The 23,502-nt window shown below is 48.4% G+C and overlaps 1 protein-coding gene across 6 annotated transcripts in view; it reads right to left on the reverse strand.

Annotated features, from left to right (window-relative positions):
- Positions 1–17,797: 17,797 nt before the first annotated feature.
- AK9 (adenylate kinase 9) overlaps positions 17,798–23,502 on the reverse strand; it is a 207,925-nt gene continuing 202,220 nt past the window's right edge. For all 6 annotated transcript variants that reach the window (XM_056566303.1, XM_056566304.1, XM_056566302.1 and 3 more), the window contains one exon: positions 17,798–18,078. In XM_056566303.1, the coding sequence (XP_056422278.1) occupies positions 17,876–18,078 (203 nt within the window). In that variant the 3' untranslated portion in view covers positions 17,798–17,875. The remainder of the gene's footprint in view (positions 18,079–23,502) is intronic.

Below are 23,502 nucleotides of genomic sequence, written 5' to 3' on the forward strand. Positions count from 1 at the left end.
GGCAGACTTGAGCTGTTTAAAGGCGTCTTCCGCTTGAGGAGGCCATGACTTAGGATTGGCATTCTTTTTGGTTAAAGCCACAATAGGAGCCACAATGGTGGAAAAACGTGGAATAAATTGTCTGTAATAATTGGCGAACCCCAAAAAACGTTGGATAGCACGGAGTCCGGAGGGGCGTGGCCAATCTAAGACGGCAGAGAGTTTATCTGGATCCATTTGTAGTCCCTGGCCAGAGACCAAGTATCCTAGGAAAGGAAGAGATTGACATTCAAACAGACATTTCTCCATTTTGGCATAAAGTTGATTGTCACGAAGTCTCTGAAGAACCATGCGGACATGCTGGCGGTGTTCTTCTAAGTTGGCAGAAAAAATCAGGATATCGTCCAGATATACAACAACACAGGAATATAAGAGATCACGAAAAATTTCATTAACAAAGTCTTGGAAGACGGCAGGGGCGTTGCACAGGCCAAAGGGCATGACCAGATACTCAAAGTGTCCATCTCTAGTGTTAAATGCCGTTTTCCATTCATCCCCCTCTCTGATGCGGATGAGATTATAGGCACCTCTTAAGTCCAGTTTGGTAAAGATGTGGGCACCTTGGAGGCGATCAAAGAGTTCAGAGATGAGAGGTAGGGGATAGCGGTTTTTTACAGTGATTTTATTAAGACCGCGGTAGTCAATGCAAGGACGTAGGGAGCCATCTTTTTTGGACACAAAGAAAAATCCGGCTCCGGCAGGAGAGGAGGATTTGCGGATAAAGCCCTTCTTTAAATTTTCCTGGATATACTCAGACATAGCAAGAGTCTCTGGGACAGAGAGAGGATAAATTCTGCCCCGGGGTGGAGTAGTGCCCGGGAGGAGGTCAATAGGACAGTCATAAGGCCTGTGAGGAGGTAAAGTCTCAGCTTGTTTTTTGCAAAAAACATCCGCAAAGTCCATATAGGCCTTAGGGAGACCGGTTACAGGGGAAACCACAGGGTCACGGCAAGGAGTACTGGGAACCGGTTTAAGACAGTCCTTGGAACAAGAGGGGCCCCAACTCTTGATCTCCCCAGTGGACCAATCCAGGGTTGGGGAATGGTGTTGAAGCCAGGGTAGTCCAAGGAGAATTTCGGAAGTGCAATTGGAGAGGACCAAAAACTCAATTTTTTCGTGGTGAGGTCCAATGCACATTAGGAGGGGTTCCGTGCGGTAACGCACGGCACAGTCCAATCTTTCATTGTTAACGCAATTGATGTAGAGAGGTCTGGCGAGACTGGTCACTGGGATGTTGAACCTGTTGATGAGAGAGGCCAAAATAAAGTTTCCTGCAGATCCGGAGTCCAAGAAGGCCTTAGTGGAGAAGGAGAAGGTAGAGGCAGATATCCGCACAGGCACAGTAAGACGTGGAGATGCGGAGTTGACTTCAAGGACTGTTTCACCTTTGTGCGGAGTCAGCGTACGTCTTTCCAGGCGGGGAGGACGGACAGGACAATCCTTCAGGAAGTGTTCGGTACTGGCACAGTACAGGCAGAGATTCTCCATGCGGCGTCGTGTCCTCTCTTGAGGTGTCAAGCGAGACCGGTCAACTTGCATAGCCTCCACGGCGGGAGGCACAGGAACGGATTGCAGAGGACCAGAGGAGAGAGGAGCTGAGGAGAAAAAACGCCTCGAGCGAACAAAGTCCATATCCTGGCGGAGCTCCTGACGCCTTTCGGAAAAACGCATGTCAATGCGAGTGGCAAGATGAATGAGTTCATGTAGATTAGCAGGGATTTCTCGTGCGGCCAGAACATCTTTAATGTTGCTGGATAGGCCTTTTTTAAAGGTCGCGCAGAGGGCCTCATTATTCCAGGATAGTTCTGAAGCAAGAGTACGGAATTGTACGGCGTACTCGCCAACGGAAGAATTACCCTGGACCAGGTTCAACAGGGCAGTCTCAGCAGAAGAGGCTCGGGCAGGTTCCTCAAAGACACTACGAAATTCCGAGAAGAAGGAGTGTACAGAGGCAGTGACAGGGTCATTGCGGTCCCAGAGCGGTGTGGCCCATGACAGAGCTTTTCCAGACAGAAGGCTGACTACGAAAGCCACCTTAGACCTTTCAGTAGGAAACTGGTCCGACATCATCTCCAAGTGCAGGGAACATTGTGAAAGAAAGCCACGGCAAAACTTAGAGTCCCCATCAAATTTATCCGGCAAGGATAGTCGTAGGCCTGAAGCGGCCACTTGCTGCGGAGGAGGTGCAGGAGCTGGCGGAGGAGATGATTGCTGAAGCTGTGGTAGTAGCTGCTGTAGCATCACGGTCAGTTGAGACAGCTCGTGGCCTTGTTGCGCTATCTGTTGTGAGTGCTGGGCGACCACCGTAGTGAGGTCAGCGACATCTGGCAGAGGTACTTCAGCGGGATCCATGGCCGGATCTACTGTCACGATGCCGGCTGGCAGGAGGTGGATCCTCTGTGCCAGAGAGGGATTGGCGTGGACCGTGCTAGTGGACCGGTTCTAAGTCACTACTGGTTTTCACCAGAGCCCGCCGCAAAGCGGGATGGTCTTGCTGCGGCGGTAGTGACCAGGTCGTATCCACTAGCAACGGCTCAACCTCTCTGGCTGCTGAAGATAGGCGCGGTACAAGGGAGTAGACAGAAGCAAGGTCGGACGTAGCAGAAGGTCGGGGCAGGCAGCAAGGATCGTAGTCAGGGGCAACGGCAGAAGGTCTGGAACACAGGCTAGGAACACACAAGGGAACGCTTTCACTGGCACAATGGCAACAAGATCCGGCGAGGGAGTGAAGGGGAAGTGAGGTATAAATAGGGAGTGCACAGGTGAACACACTAATTGGAACCACTGCGCCAATCAGCGGCGCAGTGGCCCTTTAAATCGCAGAGACCCGGCGCGCGCGCGCCCTAGGGAGCGGGGCCGCGCGCGCCGGGACAGGACAGACGGAGAGCGAGTCAGGTACGGGAGCCGGGATGCGCATCGCGAGCGGGCGCCACCCGCATCGCGAATCGCATCCCGGCTGGAGACGGTATCGCAGCGCACCGGGTCAGTGGAGCTGCCCGGAGCGCTGCGGTAGCGAGAGAGAAGCGAGCGCTCCGGGGAGGAGCGGGGACCCGGAGCGCTCGGCGTAACATCAGTATTATCGGTCATCTCCTGCTCTGGTCTGCTCTATCACAGACCAGAGCAGGAGACGCCGGGAGCCGCACGGAGGAAGGAGAGGGGACCTCCGTGCGGCGTTATGAATGATCGGATCCCCGCAGCAGCGCTGCGGGCGATCCGATCGTTCATTTTAATCGCGAACTGGCGCAGATGCCGGGATCTGTATTGATCCCGGCACCTGAGGGGTTAATGGCGGACGCCCGCGAGATCGCGGGCGTCGGCCATTGCCGGCGGGTCCCTGGCTGCGATCAGCAGCCGGGATCTGCCGCGCATGACACGGGCATCGCTCCGATGCCCGCGGTTATGCACAGGACGTAAATGTACGTCCTGGTGCGTTAAGTACCACCTCACCAGGACGTACATTTACGTCCTGCGTCCTTAAGGGGTTAAGGACCAGGCCATTTTACACCTTAGGACCAGAGAGTTTTTTGAACATCTGACCACTGTAACTTTAAACATTAATAACTCTGGGATGCTTTTACCTATCATTTTGATTCCGAGATTGTTTTTTCGTGACATATTCTACTTTATGTTATTGGTAAAATTTTGTCGATACTTGCATCGTTTCTTAGTGAAAAATTCCAAAATTTGATGAAAAAATTGAAAATTTTGCATTTTTCTAACTTTGAAGCTCTCTTCTTGTAAGGAAAATGGATATTCCATATCATTTTTTTTTTTATTCACATATACAATATGTCTACTTTATGTTTGCATAATAAAATGTACGTGTTTTTACTTTTGGAAGACACCAGAGGGCTTCAAAGTTCAGCAGCAATTTTCAAATTTTTCACAAAATTTCCAAAATCACAATTTTTCAGGGACCAGTTCAGGTTTGAAGTGGATTTGAAGGGCCTTCATATTAGAAATACCCCACAAATGACCCCATTATAAAAACTACAGCCCCCAAAGTATTCAAAATGACATTCAGTCAGCATTTTAACCCTTTAGGTGTTTCACAGGAATAGCAGCAAAGTGAAGGAGAAAATTCACAATCTTCATTTTTTACACTCGCATGTTCTTGTAGACCCAATTTTTGAATTTTTACAAGGGTAAAAGGAGAACATTTATATTTATATTTGTAGCCCAATGTGTCTCGAGTAAGGACATACCTCATATGTCTATGTAAAGTGTTCGGCGGGCGCAGTAGAGGGCTCAGAAGCGAAGGAGCGACAAGGGGATTTTGGAGAGTACGTTTTTCTGAAATGGTTTTTGCGGGGCATGTTGCATTTAGGAAGCCCCTATGGTGCCAGAACAGGGAAAAAAACACATGGCATACCATTTTGGAAACTAGACCCCTTGAGGAACGCAACAAGGAATAAAGTGAGCCTTAATACCCGACAGGTGTTTCACGACTTTTGCATATGTAAAAAGAATTTCACTAAAATGTGTGTTTCCCCCCAAATTTCACATTTATGCATGGGTTAATAGCAGAAAATACCCCCCAAAATTTGTAACCCCATCTCTTCTGAGTATGGAGGTACCCCATAAGTTGACCTGAAGTGCACTATGGGCGAACTACTATGCTCAGAAGAGAAGGAGTCATATTTGGCTTTTTGAGAGAAAATTTTGCTCGGGGGGCATGTCACATTTAGGAAGCCCCTATAGTGCCAGGACAGCAAAATAACCCCCACATGGCATACCATTTTGGAAACTAGACCCCTTGAGGAACGTAACAAGGGGTACAGTGAGCATTTACCTCCCACTGGTGTCTGTCAGATCTTTGGAACAGTGGGCTGTACAACATTTTTAATTTGCACAGCCCACTGTTCCAAAGATCTGTCAGACACCAGTGGGGGTAAATTCTCACTGCACCCCTCATTACATTCCGTGAGGGGTGTAGTTTCCGAAATGGGGTCACATGTGGGGTTTTGTTTTTTTTGCGTTTGTCAAAACCGCTGTAACAATCAGCCACCCCTGTGAAAATCATCTCAAATGTACATGGCGCACTCTCCCTTCTGGGCCTTGTTGTGCGCCCCCAGAGCACTTTGTGCCCACATATGGGGTATCTCCGTAGTCGGGAGAAATTGCATTACAACTTTTTTCCCTTTTACCTCTTGTCAAAATGAAAAGTATGGGGCAACACCAGCATGTTAGTGTAAACAATTTATTTTTTTACACTAACATGCTGGTGTAGACCCCAACTTCACCTTTTCATAAGGGGTGAAAGGAGAAAAAGCCCCCCAAAATTAATTTGGCAATTTCTCCCGAGTACGGCGATACCCCATATGTGTCCCTAAACTGTTGCCTTGAAATACGACAGGGCTCCAAAGTGAGAGAGCGCCATGCGCATTTGAGGCCTGAATTAGGGATTTGCATAGGGGTATTCTACGCCAGTGATTCCCAAACAGGGTGCCTCCAGCTGTTGCAAAACTCCCAGCATGCTTGGACAGTCAACGGCTGTCCGGCAATACTGGGAGTTGTTGTTTTGCAACAGCTGGAGGCTCCATTTTGAAAACAGTGGCGTACCAGATGTTTTTCATTTTTATTGGGGAGGGGGGCTGTGTAGGGGTATGTGTATATGTAGTGTTTTTTACTTTTTTTATTTTATTTTGTGTTAGTGTAGTGTAGTGTTTTTAGGGTACAGTCACATGGGCGGGGGATTACAGCGAGTTTCCCGCTGTGAGTTTGAGCTGCCGCGCAAAATTTACTGCATTGCAAACTTGCAGCCTGATACTCACTGTAAGCCCCCTGCCCATGTGAATGTATCCTGTACATTCACAGGGGGGGGGGGGACCTCTAGCTGTTGCAAAACTACAACTCCCAGCATGCACAGTCTATCAGTGCATGCTGGTAGTTATAGTTTTGCAACAGCTGGAGGCACACGGGTTGGGAAACACTGAGTTAGGAAACAGACAATGTTTCCCAACCAGTGTGCCTCCTGTTGTTGCAAAACTACAACTCGCAGCATTCTCAGGCATGCTGGAAGTAGTACGGCAATATCTTTAGAGCCAAATGTTGCCGAACTACAACTCCCAGCATGCTTGGAGTTGTAGTTTTGCAAGATCTGTAGGACTACAGTTTGCAGACCACTAATACAGTGGTTCCCAATCTGTGCCCTTCCAGATGTTGCAAAACTACAACTCCCAGTATGCCCAAACTGTCCAGGCATGCTGGGAGTTGTAGTTCTGCAACATCTGAAGGGTCAGATGTTACAGAACTACAACTCCCAGCATGCCTGGACAGTAAGGGCATGCTGAGGATGTGTAGTTTTGCAACATCTGGAAGGGCACAGTGGTCTCCAAACTGTGGACCTCCAGATGTTGCAAAACTACAACTCCCAGCATGCCCAGACGCCAAGGGCTGTCTGGGCATGCTGGGAGTTGTAGTTTACAAGGTCCCATTACAGCAATGCATGTCGCTTTACGGCGACGTGCATTGCTGTATAGGGCCCGACCGCGGCTGAAAATCTACTCACCTGTCGCCGCCGCCGTCTTCCTCGCCGGGATCCGGGTCTTCAGGGACGAGGTAAGTACCGGGGCCGGTCCCCTGCACTCCCCGGTCCCCAGCACTCCCCCGTCCCCCGCCGCGTCCTCCGGTCTTCCTCCCGTCCTCTCCGGACTTTCAGGGGCCGGGCAGGACGGGAGGAAGTAACCGCCCCCTCCTGCGATTGGTCGGTTAACTAACCGAAGAATCGCAGGGGATCGGAGGAGGTGGCCGGCTTGCCACCTCGCTCCTGTGCTTTAGCATGGTCCTGGCTGTCTGTGACAGCCGGGATCATGCGAAATTACCGGGCGGTCGGGTCCCAAAAACCCGATCAGCCCGGTATCGCCGCAGATCGCAAGGGCGATTTCCCTTGCGTTTTGCGGCGATCGCCGACATGGGGGGCCTACATGGCCCCCCTCGGCGTTTGCCCTGGATGCCTGCTGAAGGATTTCAGCAGGCATTCAGTTCCGATCTCTGCCCGGCGAGCGGCAGGGACCGGAAAAGGCCATGACGTCGTGGGACGTCATTGGTCCTTAAGGCCCAGGGTGCCATGACGTCCCAGGACGTCATTGGTCCTTAAGAGGTTAAAAAATCGCAAACTTTTTAACCAAATTAGTACGTTTAAAATCCCCCTATTTTGAAGACCTATAACTTTTTTTCATTTTTCTGTATAAGCAGCTATTTTGGACTTTTTTCTTTTTACGTTCACGCCGTTCACCGTACGGTATCATTAACATTTTATTTTAATAGTTCAGATATTTACGCACGCGGCGATACCAAATATGTATATAAATGATATTTTTTACATTTTTGGGGGTGAAATAGGGAAAATGGGACAATTTACGTTTTTATTGGGGAGGGGGTTTTTCACATTTTTTTTACTATTTTTTTTTCACTTTTTTTAATTTTATTTTTACACTTTAATAGTCCCCATAGAGGACTATCTATAGCAATCATTCGATTGCTAATCCTGTTCAGTGCTATGTATAGGACACAGCACTGATCAGAGTTATCGGTAATCTTCTGCTCTGGTCTGCGGGAAGGCAGATCAGAGCAGAAGACCCCAGGAGACGGCCGGAGCCAGGTGAGGGGACTTCCGGCCGCCATGCTGGATGATCGGATCACCGCGGCAGCGCTGGGGGCGATCCAATCATCCATTTAAAGTACCGCGATGCTGCAGATGCCGTGATCTGTATTGATCACTGCATCTGAGGGGTTAATGGGGGACATCCGTGGGATCGCAGATGTCTGCCATTACGGGCGGATTCCCTGGCTGCGATCAGCAGCCGGGACCTGCCCCGCATGATCCAGGCATCGCTCCGATGCTCGTGGTTATTCTTAGGACGTAAATGTACGTCCTGGTGCGTTAAGTATCATCTCTCCAGGACGTACATATATGTTTAGGTCCATTTTAGGTATGTCCTGGTGCACCCAGGGGTTACCAGTCCCAGGCGCCCAGGGGGTACCTGTACCTACATCTGTCTAGGGGTTAAAGATGCAGTCTGGAGGTTTTGCATAACAACGCTGAAGAATACGGTAGTACATTTTTTCACTTAGACTTACAAATAATTTTTAACTGGTGTATTATCTAATAACAAAGTAGACTGGGAAAAGTAAAAAAAAAAAAAAATAGTACTCTATGCCTTTTGCATTAAAGGGGTATTCCAGGAAAACAAAATTATTATTATTTTTGCTTAGAATTGAGGACAAAAAAGTTGAATCTTGATTTCATCAGACCAGAGAATCAGGTTTGTCACAGTCTGAGAGCCCTTAAAGGGGTACTCTGGTGGGAAACAATTTTTTATATCAACTGGCTCCAGAAAGTTAAACAGATTTGTAAATTACTTCTATTAAAAAATCTTAATCCTTCCAGTAGTTATCAGATGCTGAAGTTGAGTTGTTCTTTCCTTTCTTAAACCACTAAGATGTGAGTAGGCTCAGCACCATCTTTTTAAAAACAAGGGGTGCTGCTATACACATCAAATATAACACAATATCCAAAGCGAAAGAAATACGCAAAACAGCGCACACCTATTATATGCATGTATCAAAAAATATTTTCTCTATTGGCTCCATTGGGGGACACAGACCATGGGTATATGCTGCTGTCACTAGGAGGCTTGACACTATGGCAACAAGAAAAGTCGGCTCCTCCCAGCAGGGTATACCCGCCCGCAGGCACCTGAGGTAATCAGTTTTAGCTTAGTGTCTTAAGGAGGTGGACATGGTCTGGAGTTCTCCCCAGACCAGGTCTCATATTTTGTATTTTCCTAGGATTAGGAGACGTGTTAGTTTTTTATTCCTTTTTCTTTCCTGTTTTCAGGTGGGGACTCAGGAACTGTGGCTCACTGGTTCCCCATTGCGATTGAGGGGGCACAGACATCGCATTTATGTACTGTTAACCCCCTCTCGCCAACGGTCAGCACCTGGGGTTGTACCTCATGGGTCCGAGTCCCCCTACCTCCCTGCTCGCCTCGCTTGCACATGGTAGCCCAGCATGATGCAGGTGACAAAAGCTGGCTGAAGACTTCATTGGGAAGACTTCATGAGGTAAGTTCTTCTGACTAAGATGAGTATTTTCCCCTTGTTTTCTTTAGGGAGGACTTTCAACATCTGGAGACCCCCAGTTTTTGGCCCACTCTTCTATATGGGGACTGTTTGGGCTGGCCAGGAGGGATTTCCCTCCTTTTCTTTATTGGGAGTTCTTTATTATATCTGGGGCTGAGCAGGCACATGTATGTTTCAGTTTATCATGTGTGTGTGGTGTTTAACAGTATTACCGCGGCTGCAAGAGGCAGCCGCAGAGCATATCTTTGTTTACGGGCGCTCGGTGCCCGTTCTTACTTTCATTTTGGCAGCGCAGCTGCCGACAGTATCTCGCCCGCTCCCTCCCTTCCCCCGCTGACGCATATGCGTTCGCATATGCGTTCGGGGCCGGGAGCGGGCACCATTAGGACCGGGCTGCATATCTCTCATTGCCGGCGCTCGGCGCCGTTCTTACTTTCGTTTTGGCAGCGTGGCTGGCGACAGTGTCTCGCCCGCTCCCTCCCTTCCCCCGCTGGTGCATATGCGTTCGCATATGCGCTCGGGAGCAGGCGCCATTAGGGACCGGGCTGTATATTACTTTGGTGATGCGCGTTGGCTCCGCCCACCCAGGGCCACCGAAGCCTGCATAAGGGCGCGAACTGCACCCCAATCTGTGCTGTGCGCACGCATAGGGGGTTATTGCAGGGCCAATCACAGAGCCCTTGTGTTTAGCACAGCCCCCTCTTCTTCATCAGCAGCAGTTCTCAATGGGCAAAAATGCTACTCACAGAAGCTGCCTTAGGGACAGAATTGGGAGATGTGGTACGTGGTACTCTCTCCCAACAGATAACTAGCCCGTAGTTACTTATTACACTTGTAAAGCTGTAACTCAAAAATTTCTTTCTGGTTCTACTGAACCCTCTTGTTCTGCCTGCACCACTGCTCCCCCAGACCCCCCTGCTATTTCTACCCCGGATGCTCTTCCAGACCCGGTGGGTTCGGCCGCCCCTCCAGCCTGGGTTTCCTCCCTCTCCCAGTCTATATCCGACTTGGCTCAGGTCTCCCGTTCTGTGGTGACTGCCTTGGAGATGTCCTCCCTACACCGGCCCGGCAGGCACAGGCGCTCCCCTCACAGGCATCGCCCCGTTACTCCAGCTTGTAGCAAGTGTCACTCCCCTAGAGGATGCTCCCATGGTCGCCGCTCTGGCTCTCCAGACCCGCGTACCAGGTCAGTCTCTCTCCCAAGGCCGCCTCACACGTTCCCATTCACCTGGAGAACTTGTGGATGAAGTTTCCGCTTGGGACTCTGGTTCACCAGCGGACAAGAAGAGGACCGCACGGATATGTCGGACATGGTGCACTCATTGGTTTCGGCCATAAGAGACACCTTCCATTTAGAGGACCCAGGAACTTCGGACGTGGCTCCAGAAGTTTCCTTTTATCGTGCCCAACCTCCAGGGCTGCCTCACCTCGTTCCCATTCACCCGGAGAACTTGTGGATGAGGTTTCTGATTCGGCCTCTGACTCAGAGGACCGCACGGATATGCCTGATGTGGTGTACTCATTGGTTTCGGACATAAGAGACACCTTCCAGATAAAGGACCCAGGAACTTCGGACGTGGTCCAGAAGTTTCCTCTCATCGTGCCCGACCTCTTCCAGGGCTGCCTCACCTCGTTCCCATTCACCTGGAGAACTTGTGGATGAGGTTTCTGATTCGGCCTCCGACTCAAAGGAACGCACGGATGCCTGATGTGGTGTACTCATTGGTTTCGGCCATAAGAGACCCCTTCCATCTAAAGGACCCAGGAACTTCAGACGTGGCTCCAGGAGTCTCCTGTTTTTTGTGCCCAACCGGTACCCAAGACCTTCAGCTCTCACGCTGAATTTTACGCCCTGCTGGTATCCGCCTGTAGGCACCCTGAAGTTTCAGGAAATGAAGAAGGTTCAAGCGCGATATCCCTTCGCCAAGGACCTCATTGCTCGGTTGACCACCTCTCCAACTGTGGATCTGCCGGTCTCCCGCCTCTCTAAGGCACCTACGTGGCCGTTTGCTGATGCGCCTGCCTTCAAAGATCCAGCGGACATGAAGGTGGAGACTTTGGCAAACTTTGTCTTTGAGACAGCTTTTGCTTCAGCCTGGGTGTCACGGGCCCTTTCAGTATGGGCTCCCATCTCCGCCAGGGTAGTCTTTAAGATACCTCTGGAGGATTTATTTAATCTAGCTCTCCGATGCTCCGCAGCTGGAAATTTTCTGTGTTCTGCTTCCATGCGCAGCCACTGTGCTGCCTTTGCCACAAGCTACCTGGTAGCCACCGTCCCTCCATGTGGCTGAAAGCCTGGAATGTGGACGCCGCCCTCAGGAAGTCCACAGAAGGCAGAAAAGAGTTCTTTCTTACCTCTATATAAGGCTCACAGAACCGCTTTCCGTCGTAAGTCCTCCTTCGGGTTCTGCGGACCTTTGGTGCCTTCAAGGGAAGAGGGCTCCCTCCTTTCGGACCTGTCCCTCCCAGAGGTCGGCTATCCATTCCAGCCGTTTTGCGGCCCCATCAGGCACCCATAGGCCTTCCTCGGTCTGAAGGGTCGCCCCCCACCCGCCAACCTTTCTCGGGTGGTTGTTAGCCTCTTACTCTTCTGGGATGCCTGGACCACACACATTCAGGATCCAGCTCCTTTTTTAAACAGGGAGTAATTGTCCCGGTTCCTTCAGGGGAACGTTTTCAAGGTTTATTCCAATCTCTTTGTGGTCCCCAAGAAAGGCGTTTCTGTTCACCCAATCTTGGTTCTCGAGTATCTCAGCCAGCATCTTCTGCTTTCCCATCCCAAATGGAGTCTCTCCGTTCGGTGTTGGCGTCCCTGGTTCATGGGGAGTTTTTGTTCCTCGGTGGACATCAAGGATGCCTGCCTCCACATCTCATTGTTCCGGTCATCAGCGGTACCTCCGCTTTGCAGTTCTGGACGGTCATTTTCTATTGCGGCTCTCCAGTTCGGTCTGAACACTTCTCTGCGGACCTTTACCAAAGTCCTGGCGCCTGTGATAGCCCTTTTACGGACAACAGTTGTTTCCGTGATTCCTTACTTGGACGACATCCTGATCAGAGCTCCAGCCAGGGCCCAGATCCTGGAGAATCTTAGTCTCAACCTCCAGACCTTGTCTCACTTCGGTTGGATGGTCAATCGGGACAAGTCCAACCGCTCTCCTGGGGCTCCAGTTCGACGCGGCCTCTGCCCGCTTCGACTCCGCCGACCGGAGTCCGATGACTTCGGCACCCTGCTCCACTTTCCATTCGCTTTTGCATGGATGTCCTGGGTCGGTTAGCAGCGGCCGTGGAGGCCGTCCCATTTGCCCAGTTTCATCACTGACCTATTCAACTGGTGATTCTCTTCCGGTGGGACAGGTCTCCATTGTCTCTCGACCGCAAGATCGTTCTCTCTCAACAGTCTTGTCGGTCCCTTCTATGGTGGCTTCGTTTCCTCCCTGCTTTTTCGGGGGCGCTCCTTCCTGCCCCTCCCTGCCAGTCTGTCGGGCTGGGGAGGTGTTTTCAAGGACCGGCCGGTCTGGGGCCTTGGTCCCTCGAGAAGCCCTTTTCCCCTTCAACATGTTGGCGCCTAGGGCAATCCTTTCTTTGCTTGCTTCTTGGGAAATTCCCTTCTGGGCGGAACTCAGGTTTCCGGCCATCTCAGCGCTCTTCATTCGGGGCGTCTCTGGGATGTGGTCTTTTTCAGCCAGTCCTCAGCCGTCTAAGGCGAGTGGTCCCTACATCCGGAGGTGTTTGCAGTGATCTGAAACCTCTGGGGCACTCCAGGCGTGGACCTCTGCACGTCCCGCCACAACCAAGCGTTCCTCTCTCTTGGTCGGGCTTTGCCCTACCTTATCTGTTTATTGGTCGGGCTTTGCCCTACCTTATCTGTTTCCTCCCCTTCCTCTCTTTTCGGGGTTCTGAGGAAACTCACAGCAGAGGGCGTTCCCGCCATTCTCGTGGCCCAGACTGGCCCCGGCAGGCATGGTATGTCGTCGTGGTCAGGCACCGGAACTACTTACCTCTGCACCTTCCCTATCGTCCAGACCTCATATCAGGTCTCCTGTGCCACCCCTATTTGCCGCCTCTGCTTTTGACGGCGTGGCGGTTGAGACAGCGGTTCTGAGGACCCGCGGTTTCTCTTCCCAAGTGGTTCGCACCATGCTGAGGGCTCACAAGCCTTCCTCTGCAAAGATTTACCACCATACCTGGCGGCTTTATTTCTGTTGGTGTGAAACTCAGCCTTTTTCTCCGGTCGTGGTTGGCTTTCAGCTCCCTTAGGGGTCAAAGGTTCGGCCGTTTCCATTCTTTTTCAACGTTCTCTGGCGTTCAATTATCATGTCCTAACCTAGTTCAGGGAGTGGCACAAGCTGCCCCTCCTTATCAGTCCCCTTTTTTCCCTTGGGACTTGCACTTGGTCTTAGATGCCCTGCAAGGCCCCCCTTTTGAATCTCTCAGGGACATTTATCTTCGCCTCCTTCCCCGGAAGGTGGCGTTCCTTATTGCTCTTCCCTCTGTTAGGAGGGTGTCAGAGCTGGCAGCTCTCTCCTGCCGTTCTCCCTTCCTGGTTGTATACCAGGACATGTTGTTTTGTTTTCCGTCCAGGTCCGTCCAACGTACCTAATATGGTTTTGGCTTTTTCATCTCAATGAGAACATCGTCCTACCGTCCTTTTGTCTGGTCCCTTCTCATCCCTGGAAGCGTTTGTTCCACAACCTGTTGTGGTCGTTGGACAAGACAACCATTTTGGGAGCTTATCGCTGCAAGGGGAAGATCCCACCCTTCAGGGTTTTGGCTCATTCCACCCGTTTTTCGGGGCATCCTGGGCCTCGGCTACGTGGCTTTGGCAGTTCTGTAAGGTGTCCGCGTGGTTGTCTTTGCACTCTTTCTCAAGGTGCTACCAGATTCATACCTTCGCATCAGTTGATGCTACTCTGGGCTGTAAGATGTTGCAGACGGCGGTGGTCCAACCGTCCACTTGTCTGATTCCTTACCCACCCAAGGGATGGCTTTGGTACATCCCATGGTCTGTGTCCCCCAATGGAGCCGATTTTTTATGCTTACCATAAAATCTTTCTCCCACCCTTTTTTCTGGTGTTCCTATTTCAGTTATCTGTCCGAAGGTGTGTTCAGTTGCCTTTTCTTCTGATTGCTCGGTCAGTTGGTGTTTGTCTCTTGACCTGTCGGTCTTCTCCTATTGCTCTGGGACTAAAACTGATTACCTCAGGTGCCTGTGGGCGGGTATACCCTGCTGGGAGGAGCCGACTTTTCTTGTTGCCATAGTGTCAAGCCTCCTAGTGACAGCAGCATATACCCATGGTCTGTGTCCCCATGGTCTGTGTCCCCAATGGATCCTTTGAGAGAGATTTTACGGTATGCATAAAAAAATCTCCTTTTTATTAACACATATCAAAAGTCAGACAGTATACCGTATTTATCGGCGTATAACACGCACTTTTTAGGCTAAAATTTTTAGCCTAAAGTCTATGTGCGTGTTATACGCCGATACACCCCCAGGAAAGGCAGGGGGAGAGAGGCCATCGCTGCCCGCTTCTCTCCCCCTGCCTTTCCTGGGGTCTAGAGCCCTGCTGCCGGCCCTTCTCACCCCCTGGCTATCAGCACCGCTGCCCGTTCTGTACCCCTGACTATCTGTGCCGGCGCCCCATTGCCGGCGCCGATAGCCAGGGGGAGAGAAGCGGCGCCGACAGCCAGGGGGAGAGAAGGGGCAGCGGCACCCATTGCCGGCGCCGCTCCCCCGTTGCCTCCCCCCATCCCCGGTAGCATAATTACCTGTTGCCGGGGTCGGGTCCGCGCTGCTGCAGGCCTCCGGCGTGCGTCCCATGCGTCGTTGCTATGCACGGCGCGGCGCACTGACGTCATGCGCCGTGCCGTGCAGCGCATAGCAACGACGCAGGGGACGCACGCCGGAGGCCTGCAGCAGCGCGGACCCGACCCCGGCAACAGGTAATTATGCCACCGGGGATGGGGGGAGGCAACGGGGCAGCAGCGCCGGCAATGGGTGCCGCTGCCCCTTCTCTCCCCCTGGCTGTCAGCGCCGCTTCTCTCCCCCTGGCTGTCAGCGCCGGCAATGGGGCGCCGGCACCGATAGTCAGGGGGACAGAACGGGCAGCGGCGCCGATAGCCAGGGGGAGAGAAGGGCCGGCAGCAGGGCTCTAGACCCCAGGAAAGGCAGGGGGAGAGAAGCGGGCAGCGACGGCCTCTCTCCCCCTGCCTTTCCTGGGGGTGTATCGGGGTATACACGCGCACACACGCACCCTCATTTTACCAAGGATATTTGGGTAAAAAAAATTTTTTTGAGGGTGCGTGTTATAGGCCGGTGCGTGGTATACCCCGATAAATACGGTAGTTAAAAACACTTAAAAGGGCCAACAACGGCCAACCGCACAAAAAGGGGGAGCCCCCTAAACAAGGGGAACTCCACCCAGGGCACCTGCCTATTACAATGTGTAAACCAACGTCACAATGATAGTCATACAAACTACCACATTATTGCATAGTTCATCTCAAAAGTACATAACCCATATACAACCTGTAGTGGTAATGTAGTAAGATAGCACAGGACGGTCGATGGAGGAGTGACCAGGCAGGTGCCCCCCGGCAACTTCCTCAGGGGGTGTTCTTTTCTTTCTGAAAACAGTGCTCTCTGCTGACACCTCTGCTTGTCTCAGGAACTGTCCAGAGTAGGAGCAAATCCCCAAAGCAAACCTCTAATGCTTCGGACAGTTACTGAGACAAGCAGAGGTGTCAGCAGAGAGCACTATTGTCAGAAAGAAAGGAACAACTCAACTTCAGCAGCTGATAACTACTGGAAGGATTAAGATTTAATAGAAGTAATTTACAAATTTGTTCAACTTTCTGTAGCCAGTTTTTTCCTGGAATACCCCTTTAATGGACCACCTTAATAGACAGGTACGAAAAATAGTAACCTTTAATTTGCCACCGAGGTTTAACCTGATCTAAACTCAGAACAGCTATAGAAAGGCTCTGATTAAAAATAACCATATGTGCTCTTTGAATAAGGCTAAAGGGTAAGGTCACACTTGCCGTATTTTGCTGCTGCATATTTTCCTACCCAATAAGTCAATAAATAGCAAAATCAGCTGCGTATTGTGATACCCATTGACTTCAATGGGTAGGAAAATACGCAGAAGCAAATACACAGTAAAAAACGGAACATACGACCCTACCCTAATAGTACAAAACTAAACAATTATAAAAGTAACAAATGTATATGAAGAGAAATTACAGGCACAGAAAGAATATGACCCTTATTTTCAATCAAGTGGAAATGGTTCTGCTAAAAACTGACTGATCATATACCAGTTAAGGTAAAAGTTTATAAACACTAAGATCTAATTACATAAAGTATACTTCATAAAAAAATAAAATATACATATGTATAAATACATGTTTCCATAATAATTACAACTTTTTTTTTACAAATTTATTTTGGTGAAAGAGAACCTCTCCAACCAAAGTACAGCAGTGTTCCCTAACCAGGTTGCCTTTAGCTGTTGCAAAACCACAACTCCCAGCATGTCCGCACAGCCAGAGGCACCCTGTTTGGGAAACATTGTAGTAGCGGGTCTGGTGGGAAGGAATGAATACCTTCCAAAATGTACCGTATATACAGATTAGCAATACCACTAAGTGAAGTGTAGAACATTGGTTATCTTGTGACAATGGTGACCGTCAAGGGGTGGCATGTATTAGGCAGCAAGTGAATAGTCCGTTCTTATGGTTAATGTTTTGGAAGCAGCAAAAATGTGCCGCCATCTTCTTTTTTTTGCTTTTCGAATTTATAATAATGTCCAACGCTAACTCTTTAGGAGCAACAGTGGCTGCTGGTAGCAGATGTGCCCCATGAAGACACATCTGCAGGACATAGATGTGAACCAACAACCATTAGGACAAAGATATGGGTGGGCCGCAGGTGTGCTCGTAGGTGGGTAAGGGAAACCGATATCCACAATACCTTGTTTGACTCTGTGTTATGCCATTGATACAGGTGGACACACCCAAAACCCCATTACATGCAGTTCCATGTGGCACATGTCATAGAGAAGGATGCCCAAGTTTTGCCAAGCCTAGGGCATCTCAAAGCCAAAATACACTACTGACCATGAAGGCTTTACCACTTACAAGACTTAAAGGCTCTTCTGCTAATTACTTGTTGCTAGCAGAGTCCAAAATATATAGCAGTACTGGTAAGACAAAGTAGACAGTGCACTACTTGCCATACAGGATCCAGAGTAAAGTGTAACTCATTTCTACTAACTTTTAAGGCCAGTTGGGGAGTGAAACGCGCTGTCGCATGCTAACCTGGCTATAGCTCATGATTGACATGTCAAAAGTTTGTAGCAATGACAGTAATACTTTAAAGCCCAAAGAAGTAAAATGTCTGAGATAGATTATCTAAATACTGTGTTTCTTTATATTACACCTCGCAATGTTTCAGTGTAGAAGCTTTTCTTTGTTCAAGAAGCTTCTACCCTGAAACACCACAAGTTGTAATAAAAATTGGATGTACTGTTTTGGACGTCTACTTTTTATATGACTCAACTGGTAGCAGGTGGGGTGCGTACACAATATTAGGCATTTGGTTTAATGTTATGGTGTTAGTGTACATTTAGTAACAGTAAATATTAAACATCAAAGATGAGCAAACAGGCTATCAAATTATTAAATATTTTTTATTATATACATGAAAAACCGAATACACATTTAGTTTTGTTTTGTATGTCTATATCAGTTAAATACATGTTGGATTCACATTTCTAAGTGAAAGAAAAGACTGCATTTTATAGTCAAAGTCAATAGGTCTCTTCTGAGGTTCTTTGTATTTGTGAGTCATCTTGTTTCCAAGGTAAGTAATGAGTTCACAGCACTCCACAAACTGCTCCATTTTCTTCTTGTATTTCTTTCGTACATAATCTGAGTTCTGTGGATTGTATGCTAGGAGATTACAGGATGAATTAACAAGAATCCATGTTAAAGACTATTTGCAAAATAAGAATGCAAAATAAATGTAATACCAACAGAAAAAACATTAACCCCTTAGGGATTCAGCCCATTTTCACCTTAAAGGGGTATTCCAGGAAAAAAACTTTTTTTTATATATATCAACTGGCTCCAGAAAGTTAAACAGATTTGTAAATAACTTCTATTAAAATATTTTAATCCTTTCAGTACTTATGAGCTTCTGAAGTTAAGGTTGTTCTTTTCTGTCTAAGTGCACTCTGATGACACCTGTCTCGGGAAACGCCCAGTTTAGAAGAGGTTTGCTATGGGGATTTGCTTCTAAACTGGGCGTTTCCCGAGACAGGTGTCATCAGAGAGGATTTAGACAGAAAAGAACAACCTTAACTTCAGAAGCTCATAAGTACTGAAAGGATTAAGATTTTTTAATAGAAGTAATTTACAAATCTGTTTAACTTTCTGGAGCCAGTTGAGATATATATATAAAAAAGTTTTTTCCTGGATAACCCCTTTAACCCCTTCAGGACTGAGCCCATTTTCACCTTAAGGACTCAGCCATTTTTTGCAATTCTGACCACTGTCACTTTAAACATTAATAACTCTGGAATGCTTTTAGTTATCAATCTGATTCCGAGATAGTTTTTTCGTGACATATTCTACTTTAACATAGTGGTAAAATTTTATGGTAACTTGCATCCTTTCTTGGTGAAAAATCCCAAAATTTGATGAAAAATTAGAAAATTTTGCATTTTTCTAACTTTGAAGCTCTCTGCTTGTAAGGAAAATGGATATTCAAAATAATTTTTTTTTAATTCACATATGCAATATGTCTACTTTATGTTTGCATCATAAAATTGACGTGTTTTTACTTTTGGAAGACACCAGAGGGCTTCAAAGTTCAGCAGCAATTTTCCAATTTTTCACAAAATTTTGAAACTCGCTTTTTTTCAGGGACCAGTTCAGGTTTGAAGTGGATTTGAAGGGTCTTCATATTAGAAATATCCCATAAAAGACCCCATTATAAAAACTGCACCCCCAAAGTATTCAAAATGACATTCAGTCAGCGTTTTAACCCTTTAGGTGTTTCACAGGAATAGCAGCAAAGTGAAGGAGAAAATTCACAATCTTCATTTTTTACACTCGCATGTTTTTGTAGACCCAATTTTTGAATTTTTGCAAGGGGTAAAAAGGAGAAAATTTTTACTTGTATTTGAAACCCAATTTTTCTCGAGTAAGCACATACCTCACATGTCTATGTTAATTGTTCGGCGGGCGCAGTAGAGGGCTCAGAAGGGAAGGAGCGACAAATGGTTTTTGGGGGGCATGTCACATTTAGGAAGCCCCTATGGTGCCAGAACAGCAAAAAAACCCCACATGGCATACCATTTTGGAAACTAGACCCCTTGGGGAACATAACAAGGGGTAAAGTGAACCTTAATACCCCACAGGGGTTTCACAACTTTTGCATATGTAAAAAAAAAAAAAAAATTACCTAAAATGCTTGGTTTCCCAAAAAATTAACATTTTTACAAAGGGTTAAAGCAGAAAATACCCCCCCAAAATTTGAAGCCCAATTTCTCCCGATTCAGAAAACACCCCATATGGGGGTGAAAAGTGCTCTGCTGGCGCACTACAGGTCTCAGAAGAGAAGGAGTCACATTTGGCTTTTTTGAAGGAAATTTTGCTCTGGGGGCATGCCGCATTTAGGAAGCCCCTATGGTGCCAGGACAGCAAAAAAAAACACATGGCATACCATTTTGGAAACTAGACCCCTTGGGGAACGTAACAAGGGGTAAAGTGAACCTTAATACCCCACAGGGGTTTCCCAACTTTTGCATATGTAAAAAAAAAAAAAAAAATTTACCTAAAATGCTTGGTTTCCCAAAAAATTTACATTTTTACAAAGGGTTAAAGCAGAAAATACCCCCCAAAATTTGAAGCCCAATTTCTCCCGAATCAGAAAACGCCCCATATGGGGGTGAAAAGTGCACTGCTGGCGCACTACAGGTCTCAGAAGAGAAGGAGTCACATTTGGCTTTTTGAAAGCAAATTTTGCTCTGGGGGCATGTCGCATTTAGGAAGCCCCTATGGTGCCAGGACAGCAAAAAAAAAAAAACACATGGCATCACATTTTGGAGACTAGACCCCTCGGGGAATAGACCCCTCGGGGAACATAACAAGGGGTTAAGTGAACCTTAATACCCCACAGGTGTTTCACGACTTTTGCATATGTAAAAATTTTTTTTTTTTTTTACCTAAAATGCCTCTTTTCCCAAAAATTTTACATTTTTAAAAAGGGTAAAAGCAGAAAATACCCCCCAAAATTTGTAACACAATTTCTCCCGAGTACGGCGATACCCCATATGTGACCCTAAAATGTTGCCTTGAAATACGACAGGGCTCCAAAGTGAGAGCGCCATGCGCATTTGAGGCCTAAATTAGGGACTTGCATAGGGGTGGACATAGGGGTATTCTACGCCAGTGATTCCCAAACAGGGTGCCTCCAGCTGTTGTAAAACTCCAAGCATGCCTAGACAGTCAGTGGCTATCTGGTAACTGGGAGTTGTAGTTTTGCAACCGCTGGAGGCTCCGTTTTGGAAACAGTGGCGTACCAGACGTTTTTCATTTTTATTGGGGAGGGGAGGGGGGTTGTATAGGGGTATGTGTATACGTAGTGTTTTTTACTTTTTATTGTGTGTTAGTGTAGTGTTTTTAGGGTACAGTCGCACGGGCGGGGGGTTCACAGTAGTTTCTCGCTGGCAGTTTGAGCTGCGGCAGAAAATTTGCCGCAGCTCAAACTTGCAGCCGGATACTTGCTGTAATCCTCCGCCCATGTGAGTGTACCCTGTAAGTTCACATTGGGGGGGGGGGGACATCCAGCTGTTGCAAAACTACAACTCCCAGCATGTACGGTCTATCAGTGCATGCTGGGAGTTGTAGTTTTGCAACAGCTGGAGGCACACTGGTTGTGAAACACCGAGTTTGGTAACAAACTCAGTGTTTTGCAACCAGTGTGCCTTCAGCTGTTGCAAAAGCTACAACCCCCAGCATGTACGGACAGCGGAAGGGCATGCTGGGTCTTGTAGTTATGCAACAGCTGGAGGCATACTACTTTGGCTGGGGATGCTGGGGACTGTAGTTATGCAACAGCTGGAGACACACTGGTTTGCTACATAACTCAGTGTGCCTTCAGCTGTTGCAAAACTACAACTCCCAGCAGTCACCGACAGCCAACGGGCATGCTGGGAGTTGTAGTTATGCAACCACCAGATGCACCACTACAACTCCCAGCATGCACTTTAGCTGATTGAGCAAGCTGGGAGTTGTAGTTACACAACAGCTGAAGGTACACTTTTCCATAGAAAAAATGTGCCTCCAGCTGTTGCAATACTATAAGTCCCAGCATGCCCATAAGGGCATGCTGGGAGTTGTGGTGGTCTGCCTCCTGCTGTTGCATAACTATAGCTCCCAGCATGCCCTTTTTGCATGCTTGGAGCTGTTGCTAAGCAACAGCAGAAGGCTGTCACTCACCTCCAACGATCCTCGCCGCACAGTTCAGTCCCTCGTCGTCGCCGCCGCGGCGGTCGCTACTGGGGCCCCCGATCCCAACATTGACGCCGGGGATTGGGGTCCCCAGCACCTGGGGTGCACGTCCCGCACCCGCTCACGTCCTCCGGAAGAGGGGCGGAGCGGGTTGCGGGAGTGACACCCGCAGCAGGCGTCCTGATTGGTCGGCCGGTAATCCGGCCGACGAATCAGGGCGATCGTGAGGTGGCACCAGTGCCACCTCACCCCTGCAGGCTCTGGTTGTTCGGGGCCGTCGGAGACGGCCCCGAACAGCCTGTAATTCCGGGTCACCGGGTCACTGGAGACCCGATTGACCCGGAATCTGCCGCAGATCGCTGGACTGAATTGTCCAGCGATCTGCGGCCATCGCCGACATGGGGGGGCATAATTACCCCCCTGGGCGATATGCCCCGATGCCTGCTGAACGATTTCAGCAGGCATCGGGCACCGGCTCCCCTCCAGCTAGCGGCGGGGGGCCGGGATTTGACAGGACGTACTCAAACGTCCTGAGTCCTTAAGGACTCGGAAAAGGGGCCGTTTGAGTACGTCCTGCGTCCTTAAGGGGTTAAGAACTCAAAACAATCTTCATTTTTGCACTTTCGTTTTTTCCTCCTCATCTTCTAAAAATCATAATGTGTTAAATTTTGCACCTACAGACCCAAATAAGGCCCCTTTCACACTGCCAGTATGCTCTGGCAAATTCGTCCGTCAAACTCCCTTTTTTTTTGCAGTTTGCTGACCATAATTTTGCAGGAGCATACCAGCAAATAAAGATAGACCCCATTGTATTCAATAGCTGCCGGAAAAGCCGGAGAAAAAGACGGTGCAAGCTCTATTTTTTCTCTGGCTTTTCTTGATCCTAAGATAACGGGCTTCACACTGCCAGAGACAACCGGCTATGTGAACGTAGCCTAAGGGCTTATTTTTTGCGTCACCAAAAAACAAAAACAAAACAAAAGAAATTGTGGGGTGAAATAGAAAAAAAATTTAATAACGACATTTTGCAACTTTTTAGGGCTTCCGTTTCTACGCAGTGCACTTTTAGCTAACCTTATATTTTAATAGTTCGGACATTTACGCATGCAGCGGTACTACATATCATAATTTTTTGTTTATTACATTATTTTATTAAAAAAATAGGAAAAGGGGGGTGATTCAAACTTTTGTTAGGGAGGGCTTATTCACATTTATTCTCTTATTTTTTTTAACCACTTTTTACTTTTTATAACCCCCTTAGGGAACTATACCATGCAATCTTCTGATTGCATACACTGATCAATGCTATGCCATAGCATAGCATTGATCAGTGTTATCGGCGCTCTGCTGCTCCAGGCATGGAGCAGTAGATCGCTGATCGGATGAGGAGGAGGCAGGTGAGGACCCTCCCGTCATTCCAGTAAGCTGATCGGGACATCGCAATTCTGTTGCGATAGTCCCAATCAGCTCCGCTGAGCTTCCGGGATAGTTTTACTTTCACTTTAGATGCTGAAATCAATTTTGATCATGGCGTCTAAAGGGTTAATGCCGGGCATCGGCCCATTAGCCGTGGGTCCTGGCTGCCTGTATCAATCAGGACTCATGGGATTTAACCCGTTCTCCGCTCGTAAGAATGGTTTAAACCCAGTTAGGTACCCCGAGTCCTAATGAAGTGCTCCGTCTTCCAGGCAGTCTTAATCTGGCCCTGCTTACAGGACATGCAAGTATAGGTGTTGCCCTGGCTTGGTTTCTCCATAGTGATATTGATTTATTATATGCTAGGTTCTGACTTGCTATTTAATTGACCATAGAGGACAGGTGTCTATTTAGGTGAGGGGGTTCATGGCCCCTCCCCTT

The sequence above is a fragment of the Hyla sarda genome, chromosome 3 (assembly GCF_029499605.1).
Source record: "Hyla sarda isolate aHylSar1 chromosome 3, aHylSar1.hap1, whole genome shotgun sequence".
In the NCBI taxonomy this organism is placed as follows: Eukaryota; Metazoa; Chordata; class Amphibia; order Anura; family Hylidae; genus Hyla; species Hyla sarda.